Consider the following 21,767-nt stretch of genomic DNA (forward strand, 5'->3'; position numbering starts at 1 on the left):
ACAGTTATTTCACTGCAAGTGACACTGCTTTTATGTTAACTATCATCATACCTAAAGTTAGACTGGGATTTTTATTATTTTTTAAGCTTGGGTGTGCAGATTCCTTCTTCTCCCATAAAAATCCCAGATTTGATGTGTATTTGAGCTGACAGAGCTAAGCCAGTTGTCTGAGAATGTTGTACAGCGAAATCGTTTTTCACTCTTGACATTTCAGTTGATTAACACAGTGCGTTCCCCAACCAGCTGACCAGCTGAGGGTTGAGAAAAGTGAAATGTTTAAAGTGCTCTTTCTGTCTTACTGCCTGTCTTTGTATGAAGTGAAGAAAACACAAATTTTAGCCCCCATCCCTTGGTGGGGACAAAGGGAAACATCCTGTCAATTCTATTTGCACTCTTCCAATTACAGAAAAAGCATCCCTGGTGAAGGACTTATTTTCAAATTAAAGAAAGGAGTAAGCACAAGCATTGCAAGAGAGGAACTGCTACATTGCAGGGATCTCTCTGCATTGTGAGACACTGAAACAAAAGCACAAAATGCCATTTAAGAGACAAGGAGCTAACTCTTTACTAAAGACTCAGCTCAGAGTATATTGCTCCCATTCTTTTTATTCACTTCACTGAATTTATTATTATGACCCATACAGTTACCAGCACCTACAGGGCAAAGACACCCTGGGCTTTGGTTGGTACTCATCTCGACTGCACACTCAAGCCAAGGTCTGTTAAAATGTCTGCTCTCCTGCCATGCACACAGGATTTGCTAGGGCTTAGCTGCTCAGCTTCTGCATGGAGACCACCCAGTCAAGAGGGACATTATGGGATCATGCCCCTATTTCAGCTTTTTGGACACTTCTCTGCAAAGAAGAATAAAAGGCTATATTTCACAGCTATGATATCATTCTCATGAGCTATATTTCAGCATGAGCCACTATAAAACCTCTCCCATGACATCAGAGCTGTGAAATATAGCTGACTTCAAGTGCAGAAAATTCCCCTGTAGGAATAATTGTTTCCTGGCAATTGGCATTTGAAGGACTGATCCTTTAAGAGGCTGGCACAAATCCTGTCAGGTAGTTCTGCTCCAGGCAGCACTGCTCAAGAAACATTAAGCATAGGAGCAGAGGTACACAAGCTCGCTGTGGGATTTGGCTGTGGGGACAATGAGACGAGCACTGGTGGTACCTGCAGAGTGATGATTTTCACTCCCTTAGTCATGAAGACTTCACTAATAGTAAAATAATAGGTTTACTCATACACTGTACTCCCCATCTCGGACCCTTCCTCCCCAGCAAGGTGAGCCACATTCACACAGCCAGAAATTAATTCTCCTGTCTTTTCCCATCTTTACTCCAAACTAGCTTTATGATAGGTATGCAGCTTGCCAGGGCTGCGGCTGCCCACAGCACTCATTAACTCACCCAGGCAACCAGCAGCCTCCCTGCAGAGCAGATGGGCAATTGTGTGGGAGTCAGAAGTACAGTGTGCGACATCATTTCCCCTTTTGCATCTTATCAGAGTGCAGAGACTCAGAGCTGAGGGGTTACAAGGAGGGATGTTGGCAGAGCCTTAAACAAGAGCCTGAGCAAGTCTGAAGGGCATAAAGAAGATACCATGCCATCAAAAAATGAAGAAAGCTGAAGCCACCTCAGCTCTCTCTTGCCTGGTACCTGGATATGCCAAACACTTCAAGTCTACTCACATTTGGCTTTTTCTGTTCCTCTCACACTTTCCCCCCGGCTCTCCTGTAAAGGCCATCTTGATGTGGGCAGCGGGTCTGTTCTTACTGTGATGCCTGAACGTGTGCAAATTCAGACGAGTGTAAACCTGTGGGTCTGATTCTGCCTCACAATGCTCAAATATTTATGTGGGCACATCTCCCACATCTCCTTGCAAGACTGAAGCAGTTTTGCCTACCGAATGTTTACTGGTGTTAATGAGATCTAACTGCAAACTTTCCCTTTTCTCCAGAGGAAATAACACCACTTCAGAATTAATTGTACCTTTTCCACTCTTCCTCTTAATGTTAAAAAACTGGCTCCTCCTCACCCAGAAGCTACCATTTTATGGTACTTTACCTAGTGAAGCTGTAAAACAATATAGCTTGAACCACCCTTTTCCATTACCTACCATCCATCTAAAAGTTAAATGGTTGTTTGTTTTGTTTTTTTTTCTTTTAATGGGAAGTGATTTAGTAAGAGGAACTACAAGAGACTTGAGGTTATTTTATACAATTTATTACTAAGAACAGTGACAACCAGAAGAGTGGCTAACAGGAGGCATCGGAAATGGTCTAACTGCATCAGTGTACCTCTGAGGTTAAATTCTGCCCGATTTACACCTTAAAAAACCCAACATAAATTATAGGGGGAAAAATTATCTTTGATGTACAATATGATCCAAATAGTGATGCATGAAATGTCTAGAAAATAAAATCTCTTTTGGATTTAGTATAAAGTCAGATTACCATTCAACAATTTTATTTACAAACACTGAGAGCTGCCTTGTTGAATTTTGAGCTGGTTCAGAATGATTTATAGCTTCTGATAAAAATATTGAAAAAAAAAAAACCAAAAAAAAACCAAACAAACAAACAAAAAAAACCAAAAAACTTCTCCAAAGAGCATCTATGCAAAACAAAATGAAAATCAAGCAAATAAACTTTAAAAGTGGATAATATATATATATATATGTATATGTGGAATTTTTTTCTGTCAACTAATTCTAATTTCTTCAGATAACACATTGTTCCAAAGCCGTTCATTAGGCATTTGGCTCCTCATATCATTTCTTCTTACTTAATAAAAGCTTTCAATTTCTTTAAAATTGAAGAACTGACAATACCAAGCTATAGTACTGAATGCATGGTGTTTTCCATGATGAAAATCGTGCAATCTTCAGAGATATAGGGATCATTTTCATAATTATTTTTCAGGTGTACAGATATTTAATATTAAAAATAGGAAGCAGTAGCTAGTAGGAGCCCAGAGGCAGAGATTAACTAGATGACTGCTATACTTTTAAATTAATTAAGAAAAATATTTACATACGTAACTATTAATTTAAAGTTTCAAAACTCAGCACATCACTTAGGCAGCAGGGAGCAAAGAGAACAAACACTTCCACTTACGACCACAGTGTCACAGAGGTCCAGAGATATTGGGAGATGTTGGCAAATACATATATTTATTTCACTAACCTGTTTACTTGATCCTTCCTAAACGAAGTTAAATGCAACACTCCTAAAATTTGAAGGTAAAATCCTGGAAATTTCAGGCTCTTCAGCCCATAACTATAGCAACTGAACGTCCTTGAGGTGACAGTATGCACTCTTGCTAATCCTTCTTCAGCATAATAAAGTAACCACATCAAGATCCCCAGTCAGAAATTAATCAGCTACACAGCAAAGCCTAGACTGTAAAAGTGTAAATACTTTTTTTTGCTTTAGTTCATGAATGAAAGTAAATGGAGGTGAAGGAAAAAAGACACCAACAACATCAAAACACATCAGGACTACCTCCTTCTACTCAGTATAGATTCACTCCAATTATTTAAAGGACTGCTTGCAATGTTTTGAACCAGGAACAGTTCTTCAACAATCTCTTCTAATTTTTGATTGCTCTTCTAATTTTTGGATTTACTACTTGCTGTAATGATGATTGTTAATAGCTTTGAAAATACTTACAACACTACTACTTTTCTTTTCAGAGATCCTCTGAGACTGCAAAGACTACTTAAAGAGTGAAGACGGCATGAGATTGGATTTGATGCAGTAAAATAGGTTAGCTTGAAAACAAGAAAAACAGTTGCTATTTAGATCTTCTCTTGTTGCCGTGATGAGAACTTACCATTGCTTCTGGCTGCTGTTTTGGGCTGGCCAGCCCCACCAGAGTTTCTTAACTTTGCTGTCCAAAAGGACTAGTGGCTTTCCAGAGAAGGAAAAGGTTTTGGTATTGTCTGGAAACAACAGGAGAGACCTCAGTCGTTCCAAAAGGAGTTGGATGTGGAATCAGTTCTTTTTATTGGAGGAATATACAGGAACTGACTATCAATATGTTGGCAAGGTAAGATTCTTTTAGATGTGTTTTGATTTTAGAAGAGTTAAATAGCCAGCAAAAGCAAGTAGGTAGGAATGATGCCTGCTACAGTTCTCATTCCTGTCTGCCCTGCTTCAGCTGAGGAGTAATTCAGTAGAAAGGTCAGTATACTTCAGATTCAAATTGTAATCAATTACAAGGAGTTCCTAGTTTAACTTGCAAGTCCCGTAGTCAATCATGCCCAAATCTTTAAAAGCTTCTGTTTTTAAAAATTATTTAATGGATATGATGCAGCTCAATTATAGTTTAGCCCAGTTTTTATCTTTGAAATTTGTGTTTTCCTTCACATTCTTTAACTGTATAGAGTCAAACTATATATACTTGAAGAGGTTTAGTCCAAGGTAACTAGGATTCACAGTGCCTATGTTTTTGTGAGGATTCTCCCTATCCCACAGGAGGCAACCATTTCATTGCTTATTCCCCACTGCACAAATGGCTGCAGCCATTTTATGATGAGGTTTTGTGGCGCCACTAAGACTCTGTGACATGACCATGATACACAGCCATACTATTACAGAGAGTTGAAGAACATTCTGCTTATGTGCTAAGTAACTATCAGGTTACAAGTTCTAAGCTCAAAGCTTGCCAACAGTTATAAAAGAGTCTGTAAAAACTAAAAATTTACACCTCAATTCTGAGAATATCCACTTCCCTGAGTGTCAGGCCTATGTAGGTAGCTATCCTCAGGTAAACTAAAGAGCATTTGTGGTTTATTTAGAGGGAGCCTACACGGCCCAAGGTGTCATAATCTATAGGAGTCTCTCTTGCAGAATGCAGAAATTACGCTATCGATGATGACATTCAAAGTAAAACCAATATAGCTTAATTTTCCAAACTCAAATGGGATTGTGTCTGATCTAGCTTGATCTTTCAGGCCTCTCAGCAGAGGCTGCAGATCACAGTGGCTTGACATTTTATCTCCCTCTACAAGCTTCTGAGCATTCCCATGAGAGATGGTGACTGCTTTTCTTGCCTGCCAATCAGCTGTCACTCAAAGTTGGATGTGACACTCCTTTCCTACTAAATGGCTGCAAGGCATGATTCAAATGAAGAGCTACTCAGCTGGTGTAATACTCATAGAGCTCCAACCAAGATAATCAGCATTCATGAAGAGTACCACCGAACCCAATCTACAGGAAAATGCCAAAGGCAGAGAGTCCTCAGAGAAAAGCAGAAGGGAAGATAAGAGGGTAAGAAAAAAAGCCAGAGAATAGTAAGAGAGGAGAACTAGAAAGACAGAGGTGGGTGGACAGGAAACTTCACAAAGAGGAATCAAGATCGAGGGAGGGAAAAAGAAATCAAATAGGGGTAGGGAATAGAATTCAGGAAAATAAGGTTACCTAAAGAGAACATGGTAAAAACAGAAGATGAGAGAGTGAAGGAAAATAAAACCAAACAAAATGCAAACAAATCAAACAGACAAGAAGTATGGAAAAAGAAAGAACACAAATTGGAAGACAGCAGTTCTCCACACACTCTGTTGTTTTACAGAATACTTGTGTGGGTCGAGGTAGGGAGCTCTTTCTGCAGCCTGTCATTTTCACTGCAAATTCTGACATTAAACCTTCTCAGTCCCAAGTCTCCCATTCTCCACACTGCAGAATTCAAGTAGAAGGTATTGACTATAGAGGGTTTGTTAGGGGAGCAAATATTCCTTCAGGATGTGTTTGCAGTGAGACAGTTAAAAATGATCTAGTTGGACCAAAAAAGAAAACCAAAAAAAAAAAGCAAAAACCAAGAAAGTTTGAAGTAAAGTCGCAGAAAGAAAAAAAAAAAAAAAAAAAAAAGCAAAAAACAAACAAAAAATACCCAACACGGTTGTTATTTAAGTTATTCTCCTGTCTATTTGTACTATAATACATTTACTGTTGCAAAGCATAGAAATGACACATCATGTATAAATGTCATTGATTCTGTGTCCCTGGGCTGTTCACAAGTGGCCTTTCACACGTCTTTCAAATGCCAGAACTGCTCACACCCTTGTAATTTAACAATTAGCCAAAAGGCATGGAACAGCAGCCATTTACTATTAGAGAAAGTTGAATATTGGTGTGAGGATAAATGATAGAAACAGCTGAATGTCTCCAAATTGAGGTAACCAAGCAATTTAGTTGAGCAATTAAACTTGATTGGAGTGGGCAAATGAGGATAATGAACATGTTTATGAAGCATATTTTGTCTGAGAGGACAAAATGTTAACCTTAAATATAAACTGAAAACGTTAAGAGTCTTTTGTTATCTTCTTTTTATTCCCTTATATCACAGGGAAACGTGCATAGGAAAATCTTGGAAAACAAAACAAAATATGCACATAAAGGGGAATTATGCTTTCTTTTCACTGCATAGGCAGTTGTATCTAGCTTTTTTGCTTTTTGTGTTCAATAGTTGAAGCTGGTGGGCATTAACACTATAATCATAAAACAAAAAAAAAAACCTTCAGAAAACGAAAAAAAATTTTAGTCTGCTTTTGCTTCTGTCTTTTCTGTTCACTGTTAACATGTTTAATTCAAACACCTGTATCAAAAGATTAGCCATCACAAGTTGGCTGTAAAGTATTCTAACAGCATTGTTTTTATAACTGCCCATATTACAGTCATAAAAACCTGTAGCTGTTTATGCTACAGAAATCACATTTATATCATAATAGTTTTGTTGAGAAGAGGAGAAAAAGCAAAGAAGAACATATTCAGGTTTGAGATAATAATAATAATAAAAAAACAGTAATCACTCTGAAGATATCAAACAGCAGTAGAGCTCAGGGCAGTACTGAAGGCAACAGTGAAGCATCATGAGTAATGGGCCAGAGCACTACAATGCTGTACGCTCTGTGTCCTTTATCTCCAGCAAACCCAAGTGCTTCCATCTTTTAGGAGATAATTGTCTAAGCACACCTGAGCACATATAAAACAAAGTAGTCCTTTTCTGGTAGCCATAGGCACCATGAACTATTAGGAACAGGTCCTCCAGTTTTGTTTACTACAGATTTTACTATCAAGTCAAATATTTTACTGTGTCTTGGACAAGAATATGCATCTGCCATGAATCTCTCAGTGTTATCAACACAAGTTGATTCTACACTGTGGCACTGACATCAGATCCAACATTTTATCATCTTATTCTATTCCTGAGTTTCATTCCTATATATTCACAAAATAAGTCCTTTGAAAAAAATAGAAATGCGTGCCCTCTAGTCTTGGTTAGACTCAGTAATATAAAGAACTGGTATAAAAGTTCTAGACTGGAATTATTCATTGCATTGCTGAATAACTTGTGAGCTATAGTGATTCACTGAAGTGTGATTGATGGGCACAGTGACATTTTAACCTGAAGATGTCTTTTCTTCTGGTTCAGAAATTATGGTACTTGGCAGAGACTCAATCCCAAAATAAAATAAAAGGATTACATGAGTATCAAAGTAGAGAAGTTCCCAATACTACTATCCAGAAAAATCTGCAACATTTGAATTAGGTTTTTTAAAAAATATCTACTTGTACCAATGGCTGTTTAGTAAAATTTTAAGGGGCTGAGATGAATTCTTCTCTAAGTCACTGGTAAAAAATAAAGTGGTACTGCTTCTGTATATAGAAATATATGCTGTATTCTCAGAGGTCTCGAGATACTTCTGAGCTATGGAGTGGAAAAAAAGCTGTCATTACAATAGTAGACTCAAAGGTACAGTTACCATTTGTATGCATCTGATGTCTTTATGCAGCTATCCCATTGGCTGCATGAAATCCACGTACTAGCATCCATCACTGAGTGGTCTTGTCAGAGTACAAACCTAGAAGTCACTGTTATATAAAAGGGATAGGATGCCTCTTTCATTTACACTAAAGAAAGTTCTGAACAAGACTTAAATCTTACTCATTAACCTGGAAACAGCTTCTGGCAGCCTGCAGTAGAAAGGAGCAACTTGCTTTCCTGATAACAACAGGCAGAATGGTTTTGTCACGCTGCCTGACTGAAAGGAAACTTCCAGACATACTTCTAATTTTTTATGTGTCTTACTGATGTTCAAATAATTCAAGCTGTATGCTTGCCTGGAAGCTATCTGATGTTTCTACCTGTACCACCCATCATAAACAATCATCCTCTGCTGACAACTCAGTTTTTCAAGGAAGATAAAAGTCAAAGTTCTGCTGCTATGTGTCTTGGCAAAGCAGAAAGGATACTGCACCTAGGCAAAGGTAGAATCCTTCTGCTTGGTGTTAAAAAACAACGATTCCTCACCCTCTGTAAGGAATGGTTTAGGTACCATCAATCCTGCTTTTAGAAAGGAGATAAACAGAATGGTATTGCAATGTTTCCATATTTTGCTTCCTTTTCCCTGACTTTACTTATGGCTACAACTGTTTTGAAGGCAAGCATCAAAAGAATAAAATAAAAAATGTAGAATATCTCAAAATCATTGCAAGTAGTGGGACTAAGTCACATTGTGAGAGAGAAATGTACGGCTGTGACAAGAGGGGCCATTAAAAAAAAAAAAGGAAAACTGCTGTCCTGTAATATAGTCCACAGATTTTCAACATTTTGATCAGCAATGGGTTGCATACTCTAATGCAAAAAAGATATGACAGCTTAATTGGATGACAGTGCAAGAAAAACTTTCCCTTTCTCTCAGATCTTTCATACTTTCATAAGTACTCTGTACTTATCACCAAAACTTTTCCAAAAAAGGTCAAGAAGTGTAAAATCAAACTGAAAGCTGAAAGTCCAGCATTTCTAATACAATTCTACAGACAAATATTGTTTGTTTTCTTCACCTTGTAACTAATGCTGTGATAGCTGCATGATGCCTTTAGTTTCCTATTCAAAACACAGTGACCATTTGCTATCTTCATGAAGCCTGAAAGTAAAAGTTACATTTGTGACTTCTTCAATGAGTCTACTCAAAATAGCTTTCAATTTCTTTTGACATTAAGAATATTATTTGTTTAGGAATAGATTATACTTTCTGATTTTCCAAGAGAAATGCAACCCAAGACCCAGACGTTATGTCTTGCAATGACTTTGTCCTGAGCAATTTCTGGTCCTGGAGTGGCTCACAGCAAAACTGAAGAGAGCCATCTGTCATTTTTCAGTTGCTTCAGTCAAACTAACTGTAGCACTACCCACAGTGTGCACAGGCCTCTGGGCTGGACCCCTATCCCTTGCAATTCCTCAGCGTTCTTCTTTCACAGCCAGATGTGCACAAAAAAACATGACTCCATGATGTACCTCTCAGATGACACCAGACCCATCACCACACAGGAGGAAAAGTGAAGCCTTGTACCTTTCCAGATGCAGACTCCCTCCACCTGTATAGGAGTGCCAGAGTCCTTGGAAAGCTATCAGCAATATACTATAGTGCCACTTTTCTCTTAGCAGAGAATAGAGCTTTTCTGGACTGTTTGTGACACTCCTGCCCTTGCTACTGACAAGAAAGTCACAGGGTCCTTTATGAGTACCAACATTAGTTAATTGGAATGATACATTTAACATTTTGGTGAAAGAAGCATTAGCAGAAGCCTTTTATAGAAGAGAAAATTGATGTATGGGGAGGTTAAATGACATGATCAGAGCTAAAAATCAGAAATTTCTAAACCACAATTAAATAAAATAATAATAGGGAAAAAAAAAATAAAAAGCTCAGTTCTTATGTTCCACCTGCCTATTGCTTCAATAGGCTGAGTGTATGTCATTCTTCTAAAAAGTAGAACAAATGCCATGGCATGTGTGCACTGCCTTTATTCCTCATCCATCATTCATATTTTATGTTCTACCACTTGACTTTCCCAACTGCCCTTCATTCTTATACTGAATTGCACACACATACACACACTTGTCTTATATTCCTCTTTGAAAGATTTACTGATGCCGATAGAAACCCTCTATGCTGTTGGTCTCTGTGGAATAGAGATAACTGAAACAAGGGACTGCTGAGAGGTTAAAGGCCCAGGACACAAATCCAGAAACAGGCTGTAGATTTTAAATCATCATATGGAGGCTAAAAAAGGAGATAATGAGAAATGGGTGGGATGGGCAAGAATGACATTCAGAAAATGAAAGGCTGGAAGCAAAGCATGTTTAACGTTTATGATTTCCATAATTGTGAATCTACTTGGCATCATCCTTACACTCAAATATATTACACAATATTAGAGCCTTACAACCGCTTGTCACTAACATTCCACATCTCCTCCTTTGTGGTACACGATGATACTTACAATGCAATGGAACATAACCTCCTCCTCTTCTTTGTTCCATTCTACCAAGAGAAGTCAAGGCAAGCAAATTCTGAAACTCCCAAGACAGTATTTCCCTCTGGCTTGAGAAATGAAGTGAAAAATTTTTGCTTTTCTTTTTTTTTTCCTTTTTTTCTTTTGTGCCCTGAACTACACAGTTTTTATTTCTATATACTAACAGCCCACTCATAACAGTGCTTACATTTTGGGCCACATCTTTCCACAGATCATCTTGTTCTCCCTTTGTCAGCAATCTGCCTATCTTCCTGGACTGTGTGCCCTTAGACTTACAGCTATACAAAAATAGCTTAACATGTTTATTTCTATTCCCAGAGAAGAACTACAGGTGAAGTTCATGGTTTATTTGTGGTTACTTAAATTACTGATCTTTGTTGCTGCAATTACCATTTTCCTATTTGTTTGTACGGCAAAGACAAGTCTTTCCTATAAAGCTGCAGTGTTACGAATATAGAACTTGCGGGCTAGCAACAGCCAGAAAAAAAAATCCCGCTTATCAGGCTGAGGACAAAGAACGTTTGTTATTCCAACATTTGCTACTTACAGTTGGCTCATCAAAAATATTAAACTGTAAAGCTTACACAAATCTTTTTATTAAATGAAACTTATCCTCTGTGACTCCCCTTGCTTTTGCTGCTGTTTCTCTCAGTGGTGAACGTAGGTTCACAGTGGGGCAGCAGCAGATTGAGAGCTATGGCCAGTCAGCACAGTATTTCAAAACACAAACTGAAAATGTGTTGTGATGCGAATAGCTACCACTGATCTGTATGTGCTAATGCAGACTGTGGTTTGCTTTCACCATTAATGGGGTGAAGCAAACCTTAGCATGCACTTGCAAATGCTTCAGGGTTCAGTGAAGCTTGTACTCAATGTGAAAGCCTGAGGTGGCAGATGAAGGAAAGGTAAGAACTGCCCTCTGGAAGGAAGAGAGAAAGGAAAAAATATAAATTCTTTCTTTCTTTTTCTAATTTCACTATATATATACATGTATATATAGAGAGAGAGAGAATAAAATTTGTAGAGAAATAAAATGCTAGGTGAACTGGGAGCTAAACTGTACATTGCTGATATGTTTTTCCCCTTCTGTAAAGTTTATTCTGAAACTATCATTCCTAGTGTTTTCTTTTCAAAGTTGGGAGATACATCACTCAACTGCAGCCCTTCTATTCCCAGCTGAAGTCTGCCATGTTGAATGGAGCAGGACTATACAAAAGTAGCTGGAGTGGCCTTTTTGTATAGATATGCTGTTTACCCAGCACTATTTCTTACTTCTTTGTGAAACATTGTTTCACTGTTAATCATCTGCTGCAATAAATGTTTTACTGCTCTGTGCTGCTTCATTAATATCATTCTATTTTTTTTCTAGTGTGTTTGTCAGCTTTGTGCATACTGCATCTTGATGTCAGCAGGCTACATCAATGAAAGTCATGTAGCATGTAAATTATATGTTTGCACTATATTATCATGAACAAGAGGTCCAGTTCTCCCTAAAAGACAACCGAAGGGTATAACTGTATCTATGGATCCATGACATGCTTCTACATAGCAGACCCTACAATCAAGCTGACTCAGGCAATAGATTTAAAGGCCATGCAAACAGAGGTGTCAGAGCATTCATAGATTCTTTCCAGCCCCATGCTCTTTCTGTGATTTTACACATTTCAGGTCAGTTGCTTAAAGGAGAGCTAATACAATTTATAACTGCTGAAATTCCTCAGAGAATTTCCAGTAGACACAGAGAATAACAACCTCCAAGGGGGTTTCAGCCAGAGAATTAATACAAGTGTGAGCCTCGTGCTACTTTCAGGTAACACAGCCTGTCAGGATCTACACAATTCACCACGACTGACTCACATCAAGCAAATATTTATGATTTTACCTTCAGAAAGTATTTTCTGGAAAACTCCTTTTCGAATATTTATACTGATTTGACCATAGCCACCACAAGTTCTCAAGAAATATATATATATATATATTATTCCACAAAAACTAGATAAAAATTTGGAGAATAATGACGAAAAGTATTAACACCGAAATAATTCCAGTCTCTTCAGTCAAAATTAACCCTCAGTCCTAGACAGGCAGTGTTGAATCTTGAACTGTCCTGCAGTGAATATTACTTCTGACAGATAGAACCACAGAATAATTTAGGATGGAAGAAACTCTCAGAGGCATCTGGTTGACCTCTCTGCTCAAAGTAGGTCCATTTAAGAGCACATCACTCAGGACTCAATCAAGTTCTGTCTGTCTCCAAGTACAGAAATTCCACGCCTTCTTGGGCAGCACTCTCAGAGCTTAACTCCTTTGATTATTTTTTTTTTTCCTTCAAATATCTAACCAGAATTACCCCTGCTGCAATTTCTAACTACTGCCTTTCATCTTTTCACAGTCTCCTCTGTCTTTATCTACTCTTTGCCATTAGGTAGCTGTAAACAACAATAGACCTTCTCTTCTGAAATCTAAACAAAAACATTTTTCTTCTCTCTGCATTCATCATATGTTCCAGCCCCCTAACCCATCTGGTGACCCTTCAGTAGACTCACTGCTGTATGTCAACTTCTTTCTTTTACAGAGGAGGGACAAAACTAAATACACTGCTCTACTGCCATTCTCACAGGCTTTGAATAGAATGATCTATGACCTCTGACAGTAAGCCACTATTGCTAAAAGAAACCAGTGTTCAGTTGGCTTTTTTCTCAGCAAGGACATTTTCAGCTTATTGAAATGAAACATCCAGATCTTTCAGCGCAAAACTATTTCTTTATCTAGACTGTATTCCAGCACAGATGCAGGAACTTATATTTGTGAGTGCTGAACATCATGAGTCCATTTCTCCAAGCTGCTGACATCTACCTTCCCAATATTGAAAGCTCTCTATGCAAACAACCCCCCCCCTCCCCCCCCCTTTATTTTTTTAATGACTTAAAAACATTGTTGAGAGTGCATTCCATCATTAAAATAATTAATAAAGATATTAAGCAGTATTAACACCCATTATCCCACCAGTGGGATTCCTAACCACAGATCATAACTCACTGAGTTTGTCCATTGTCCATCCATGGAATTTCCACACATTTTACCATCCAATTTTGCAGTCCATATCTCACCAATTCATCTATTCAGATTTTATATCAAAGCGATCAGGTTGGTTAAGCAATTTGCCATCCATATTATTTGTTTCCATCACCTTGGTTTTCTTTGTGTGCCTAGATTTACCTTCCAAGTGGATTTGCTCCATACCTTGGGACTGAGGTATAGCTGGCCAGTCTCTAGTTCCCAGATCCTTCTTGTCCTTCTTTAGAATGCCTGTGGCTTTTCCTGTTCTCAGAAATTAGGAACCTTCCTCAATCACTTGCCAAATACCATAGCAAGAAAGCATTTCCTCACCATTTTATATTTTTAAAATGCATCCCACTCTGAGTATGTACCTGAGTTCATCCAATTTGTTAAAAAAACAAACAAACAACAAACCCTACACTTTTATAGTGCTTTTGTATGCTTGTTTGTTTTTTCTGCTGTGAATAATGCTTCACTTCACTAGAATTTGCTGCTAGGCTCAGGGACCTTTGAGACCTGAGGGTAAATTTTACATTCACATCCATCCAACATAATACACCCTTTGGTCAGCTCATCAATCACTTGTGTGAAATTTTGTTGTGACACATTGTAGAAACCTGGGTTGCTTGCATACAGCCATATTGCTCTTCCAGCAGACATCAGAATGATTGAAGTCTTTCATGAGCCTTCAATTGTACAGCTTCCTTCCTCCATCTAACAAAGGCTTCAGGTACTTCATTTCTTTGAGCAAGCAGTCTGTTGTGAGTACCTACCACAATATCACTCATGTTGATCTGTCCTTTATCTGCAAGCTCTTGACTGATTTGTCACCTGTTCCAAAGCAAAGCTCCATCTCCCTGAGCTGATCTTCTACTAATCCACCCCCCTGATTTCCTGAAGTTCTATCATCTGTTTATCTCAACATTTGAGCCATGTGAACCATTCCTTCATGTCCAGGCTGATATTTTGAGCTCTTTTGAATGAAAAATGACAGCCTCGGCCAAGTTTTCTTAGAAAGAAATTTCTAGCTGAGCAGCCTTCCAGGGAGAACATGGTTAAGACTTAATACATGCGGCCTTTTCAATTGTAACTATTGCCTCACACAGTTCTCTAGGTATCTCTTTATGCAACACAAACTTTTAGAAATAAAGTTGCGAAAGATGACAGTGCAGAGGTATTTTCCTTTCCTCACTTTTTGAGTTACAGTACTAGATAAGCCAGGTACGCAAACAGATTAAAGACTTGAGTAAACCTGTGGATATGAATTTATTTCATTTTTGTTAAACATTGATTTAAATCAGAATATGTCTCCTCATTTGTTTGAATGTTTCTCTATAGCCTCACTTCTCCAATCCCTACTTTCCACCCTACCACACACTTTTATATAGCATATAAAATTCATACACATACCTCTGGATTTGATTGTCAGCATCAAGTGCAGCTCAGAATATCAAGGGATCACCTTTGTCAGTAAGCAAAGGATGAGCATTTGCTTTCAAGCACATCCATCAGGGAACAGAAAAAAGCTGTTACTTACTGAAGAAGCCTGATGTTTTATTCAACCATATCCCAGTAAAAACATTTCTGGATATTAGGCCAAGCAATTTTTTTTTTCCCCTTCTAGTTCACCATTAAGGAATATCTTCCCCACCCCTCCTCCCACTCAAGGATTAGAGGTTTTTACTGAATTAAAAATGCATTTCTTCATTTAACTTTCTGAATCTGCATTATATCTATAAAGAAAGAACAACACTGATGTAATATTAAATTGAAGTTGCTGTGTTCAGCAATGATTTAGGAGATTTTTAAAATTTTTATTTATTTATTTTTTAAATTTATAAGTCAAAGAAAATTGCTTTTCAGTGAAATAGAAAATTTGGATCTCTGATAGAGAAGCAACTGACCCTGGGTAAATTTCCTAAGATAATGAAGGCAATTAAAGCTCGATATATAACACAGATTGATTTCATTAACTATACTAATCAGGCCAATTGAAGATTAAGGAAGATATGCTAAGACAATCTATTAGTTACAAAAGTGCATGTGGTTGTTTTTCTGGGCGGGGGGGAAGGAAAACAACAAAACAAGAACAACCAAAAAACTCCTAATCTCAGTAAGTATCTGCTGTCAACTACTATTATTTGAGTTCCTTTTTTTGACTGAGGTAATGCAGTACATGATAGAAGTCCCATTAAAGTCAATTGGATATGTAGATGGCCCCATGAAAGTATTCTGCCATTAAATGGTTGCATGGATGTACAAACTAATATAATACTTTTTTCCCATGTAATTTTTAAAACACAATATATCTGTACTAGCTTCTTGACTCAGTGAGCATCTTTTCTTGCAAAATGGAACACGGTACGTTAAATTAACTTAAAAAGGCACACTAGCTGTGTTGTAGGCATCTGTTCCTGTGCACATAACTGTCTGAGATATACGAGGACGTATGTTAAGATAAGGGAACAATTTTGTTCTGACTTTCAAAAAAAAACTGTGAGGAAAGTAGGTGCTCTTGAATAGTTTTCACAATTCCCATTGAAAAATGAGGACTTAGGGAAAAGATTTCCAGGGAAGCATGTTTTTCTTTAGGGACTCATTTCACTCCTGCTGAAAATCATTACAGGTTAGGCATTTAACTTTCCATACCTCCACAGCTTACCTGACAGAAAACACATATTTATTTTAGTAAGAAACCATAGTTTAGAACAACTCCAGGTGTTATTGAGCTAATATAATCAGCCCAGAGTGCATCTATCCCATTCTTTAGTTAATATGGTGACAGTAACCTTCAGCAGGTAGATAATAAACACCTGAGAGCAATGATATTTTCTAGCATTAAAGCATTTTGCTTGCTTTATTCGACTTAATCTTTGATATTTCCACAAGCTAGCATAGAACAATTTACACTTAAGATTCAAATCACATTATTATAATTATATAATGAACAGAACACTGTTAACGACCCACATTTTACTGCAAGAAAAATGTAGAAGCATCAAATACTGATATAAGATAAGCCAGTAAGACTTTGACAGAGACAATATTAAAACTAGTAAGTTCTGCATTTCCAAATACAAGCATGCCTTTCCATTGCATATCTTGTGCTTTTTCAAAGAGGTGCACTTAAATGAGCTTCACTCATTTGTATTTATTTTTTTTTATATACCAAGGAAGTCATTAGTTATGCATCAAACTCATCTTTTCATTTAGTCTTTAAGACTCATATTTGAAACCAATGACTGACAATCCAGTTATGGTAGGAAACATGGAGTAATGATAATCTGTCTCCTGAAATAAGATGACTTGTACACCTCTTTATGGCTTTCAAAGCTTCAACGGATTGAATTTTCATTCCTGACCACTGAAGTGTACGCATCAGTTAATAAAACAATTTTTAATCTCTCCTAATCTTCGGCTCAGATTTACATGCAAGAGAGTATTCTTAGTACCTCAGTTATGTTATGACAAGTCTAGGGTGGCTAAGTCCATTACGCCTTTCAGTCAGTGACTTCAATAAACCAGTCTTCCTGTCTCCCAGGTACTGCTTCTAACAAATAGTTTAAAAACAAAGAAAAAAAGAGTGGTGGTCACTATGACAGAGAAATGCCAGCTGCTGAAATAGATGAACTAAACAGGAAATTGTTTAAACAGCTTTGTCTGTTCATAAAGAATTTTGAACTGAATTTAAAAAAAACAAACAAAAAACAAACAAAAAAATCTCCAAGCTTTTGTGAGGATAATTCTAGAAGTCATATCCTATGCTATTTTGTTATGACTACAACAGTTTAGCTGAACTGAGCTGAACAGGACTCTGTAATCTTTCAGGCAATTGCTTGAAAGATACCAAATGGTAAGTAAAGTTGTAGAAATCATTTTACATCACATGCATGTTCTTTTTTAAGTGAGAGAAATCAGTGCTCAGAGGTATAATGGCTTTCAGTTCTTTAATACCTGCAAAATGAGATTGGGTCTCTTTCTTGTGGTTATGTAGTAGTTCAAAAAAAAGCAAGAATTTTGATAAAAGAAAGTGCAAGTCAAGCACCCTTTAAGCAAAGAGATGATCAGACATGACACAGAAATCTATTGTGTTTTATAAATAAAAGACCTATTTGTCTGTTGTAACTTAGTAAATTCCTGTTATAATTATGCTTAGAGATAATAGCAAAAGGGACAAATAAGACTACATTATCAAAGAAGGGCTGAGCATCTTTCAGCCCAAGAGAACATGGAGGCACCTTTAACTAGCTTGTAGTTTTGTTCAATAATCCTTAAGATCTGATAGCAAGTTACCTCTAGAGAAAGAGAGCAACAAAATAAGGGACCTTTCCAGCTTGATGTACTGCAGTTCAGAACAAAAAGTTCTTGTGTCATTGTCCCTGTTTAATCAAATTGAAGAGCAACAGCAGTTGTGGAACCCAAGAGGGATAAGAGTTGATAGGCCCTTGGCAATGTTGAAAGGATTGACACTTCTCAATTGATTTTTTGCAAAGCTGATTAGCTGTGGCTGCATATTTGCACTTCAGGATAGAAAACCATTTGTGATTTTGAAAGGTGTGTAACAAAGGTGTGAGTCACTAGAGTACTGGTGTTTATTCTTAGATTTAAACATTTTAAATAGGACAGCAGGTTCCTGGCTACTCTTTGGGCAGCCTGTTGTCCCCCATCCCCAGGATCACAATATCAGACAAGTTATTGTCAAAGTCTACTTAAGGCCATGCAGCCTCACCCATAACCCTCACAAAAGAATAAAAAGAGCCTTCCAGCCTACACGGAGAGCATGAGCCCAGAGATGTCAAATACAAGAGCACTTTGTCTCCTGACCCTGGTCAAATGTTAAATTATTATTTCAGTGCCCTTTCCACTCTATTTCCTGGAACCCCTTGCAAATAAAAGAAAAATCCCAATAACTCTAAACAAACCAGCATTCACATAAATTTCATTTATCCTTAGTAACTCTTCAATTCTCTGTGTTATTAAGGTATTACAACTTCAATATTTATATGCTTCATTTCAGTGCTCTATCATATATATCTCCTACTATTGTTATGCAATAGAAAATGCAATAAGGACAGCAGAGTAGCTAAGGTAACAACAAGTGAAGATTTGCTCAAATACAGCAGCCATGAACACAGAAACAAAAGAGAAACAAAACAAAACAAAAACTGCTTACCCTTAAAAAACCATACGTAAACAGAGATCTACAATGAAATACCCTCACCTCCACAACCAGTCCTTCAATGAGGTCTGAGAAGAGGTGCATTCTGGCTCCACTCCTTCTGGTCACTCAGGCACATTGCTAGCACCTGAGCTACCTTGGGTTGGCCTTGCCTTCCCACCAGGTGCTCAATCACTGTTTCAAACCATGACTTAGCATTTCCGCCACAACTGTTTTCAGAATATCTTGCAGGAGGAAAGAAGGAAAAGAAAAAAGGATAGGAATAAAATAGAAGTAACAAAACAAACAAACAAACAAAAATCTATACACAATAAATGGTCATATGTTAGAAACAGTGAGAAAAGGAGAAAAGCATAAATGTCAATACTAGGATGTCAAGAAGCTCCTTAAATGTGGCAACAGAAGTAACAAATGTATGTACTTATTTCTGTAAGATAAAGGAAAATATTAACATTGCTGTTCAAGACCTGCATGTATTCATACAGAAGGAAGGCCAACTGAAATGGACCAATCACAGAAAAACTACTAGGAACTACTAAACATCACATCTGGCCTTTTCTTTGTTGTCTCCTTTTGGAATCTACTAAACTCAAGCACTTTCAATCTACTAACTAAAACCAAGAGACTAGCATTTTAAACAGGGTTCTGTTTGAGGATTGAAAAGTGACCATTTCACACAGGAAGAGTGCATGTAGGCTGGCAGCCTTGCAAAGAAAAATACTGAGAGTATGTATAATTATCATCCATAGATGTTGGAAGAGGAAAAATATAAGTGGGAGGTGGTTCTTGAAATAGAAAAACAATCCTGATGTGAGAAATTAAAACTGTCTTAAATACTCAGGAATCAGTCATACTGAACCATATTCAGGTTTACACTATTAACTACAGTAACTACAGTAACTACAGTAAACTAATCACTGAAGTAAACAAATTCAAGTACTCTGCAAACTGTAACATGTACAGTCGATCAAGAAAGTGATGAACAATGAAGATTGCTGATTGCTTATATAACAGATGTTTGGTTAGTGGGGAGATGTAAAAAAGAGGGTAACTAATTTTAAGCACCTGTCATAATGGTTAGAATAAAAGCCCCTGTGTGGAAGTGCTGTTTCTGGCAGCTGTACATTTGGAATTATAGTGCTATGCTTTGGTAGAATCTCTTTGCATTTTTCTTTTCATCTTGTCTATACTTTTTGTTGTTGCTGTTTGTTTACTTTCTATGGAAATAACAAACTCCTATTTTGAGACTTAAATTTTTGAGTATAAATCTTCATATAATTTTCAAATTGTTTTACATAAGAATAGAAAGGAATCAATTCTAGTTTCTCTAAACACTAAGAAGAAAATTTGAAAGTACTCTAGCACCTTTCTCCCATTCTCCTCTGAATGCTTTCTTAGAGTCCTCCCATTTTTACCAGAAATTTGAGTTAAATTTTTGAAGTAACAAGCCAGAGGAAGTATAGGTACCTATATCTTACATTAACCTTCCAAGTATGTGATCTGAGCAGATAACTAGGCTCAATGCTCTGCACCCTGTCTGCTGGCCTTCTCTAATTGATTTTTAAGTCCATTAACCACTTCTAATTAAATTTTATAGAGGAATAAAGGTGTTGAAAACACTCATTTCATTACAGTTTGGAAGAATAGTAGCAGCATAAGGTAAAGAAACCTACATTTTGCCACGACTGTTCAGCAAATATGCATATAAACCAAGCCACCACTGACCTCAGCACATTCTGTCTCTTTTCCAGCCAGGATTTAGGGGACATGAGAAGGAGCTTAGGATTTTGCAGTTAAGAGGTTTTGAAGACACTGATAGAGCAAGAACTATAAAATACCATGCAGTGGCAATTTTGCATTAGGGGTGAGTCAGATAGAGAGGTTATGTGGACCAGGGAAGGAGATGGTGCTTTCCATAATTGAGGCCATAAGAACATGGCATATACATCCATAGTAAATTTGTCATTTCTGGTGATACTCAATCTTCCAGTGGATCTTGTGGGGTACCTTCTTAGAAAAAAGGCACTTTCATGGCTTGAAATAAATTATTTCTGTATTTGCCTCAGTAATACATGAAACAGCATATAGGTATATGAAGTACAAATAGTGTTTGGGGGGTATTTTAAGAAGCAAATAAAGCTTCTACTTAAATTTCAGCAATATATATATATAAGTACTTATTACCTAATGACCAAAAAATGTCTTTTTCCTTTTAACTTTGAGTCATTAAGTTCACCAAAAGCTTTAGAGATGATTATTTAATGATATTAATCATGTTAATTATTATATTAATGACAAGTGTTTATTTTGTAGGGATAGATAGGAAAGAGTTCAAGAAAGTTATTACTGTGAAAGAGAAATTGTGCAATATTATAACTTCATAGTGTTTTTAGTGTTTCACTGTACCATCACACTGTGTGACCTCAAGCAATAAATGTGGTTGAATTTGTTCACTACTTGACAGAGCTTTGCTGCTTCGATCTATTCAATTTGGAGTAAAATCATTGCTATGAATACTGCCAAGTGTAAGACACTGATTCTTTATGTTAACTACATACCAACTGCCCACTTGCCACTTCAATAATGGTCTCTATTTCATTGTGATGCTAGGAAACAAAAACGTGGCCACAGCAGTCCCAGAATAGCAAGTTCCTTTTATAAATACAAGCAAACAATAAGACACGAGGCAGCTTATTTCTGGATAATTGCAGGTTGATGGTTTAGTATGTACATCCCAAGGTCAATTGGCTTGTGCCATTGTAGAGGTTCAGGGACTGCTTTCAAATTGAGGGAGCAGGGGGTTGCATTCACAGCAGGAATGGGAACTTGATTTGTAGGATGGATGGAAACCACCGAATTTCCAGTTATCATAACCAGCAATAAGACATTAGTGGGAGCTAAACTGCAATTTACAGCTGTCTTACACAACCCAAAGCCATTTCATGAATGAGATTAACTATGCTGTTTAAATCAGTTTTACAGAGCGAGGTAGAGGAGGAATGATATTTCATTCTGGAGAATATCCATGGACTGTAATTTCATTTTTTTTTCTTTTTTTTTCTTTTCTTTTTTTTTTCTTTTTTTTTTTTGGAATTTAATTACCACAGCTATAAAAGTACACTCTCAGTAAAGTAAAACCTCATTACAAATATGTGTGCTGGAAAGCTGCATCTGTCTAATATATTCCATTATAAC

General features: G+C 37.2%; 1 protein-coding gene across 1 annotated transcript in view; it reads left to right on the plus strand.

Moving 5' to 3' along the window:
* The window catches only part of LOC107309558 (cadherin-6), a 103,321-nt gene that overhangs the window by 45,825 nt on the left and 35,729 nt on the right, over positions 1-21,767 (plus strand). Inside the window, exon 2 of the mRNA XM_015854470.2 lies at positions 3,706-4,061. Within this exon, the coding sequence (XP_015709956.1) occupies positions 3,834-4,061 (228 nt within the window). The 5' untranslated portion in view covers positions 3,706-3,833. The remainder of the gene's footprint in view (positions 1-3,705; positions 4,062-21,767) is intronic.

This window comes from Coturnix japonica, chromosome 2 (assembly GCF_001577835.2).
Source record: "Coturnix japonica isolate 7356 chromosome 2, Coturnix japonica 2.1, whole genome shotgun sequence".
Lineage (NCBI taxonomy): Eukaryota > Metazoa > Chordata > Aves > Galliformes > Phasianidae > Coturnix > Coturnix japonica.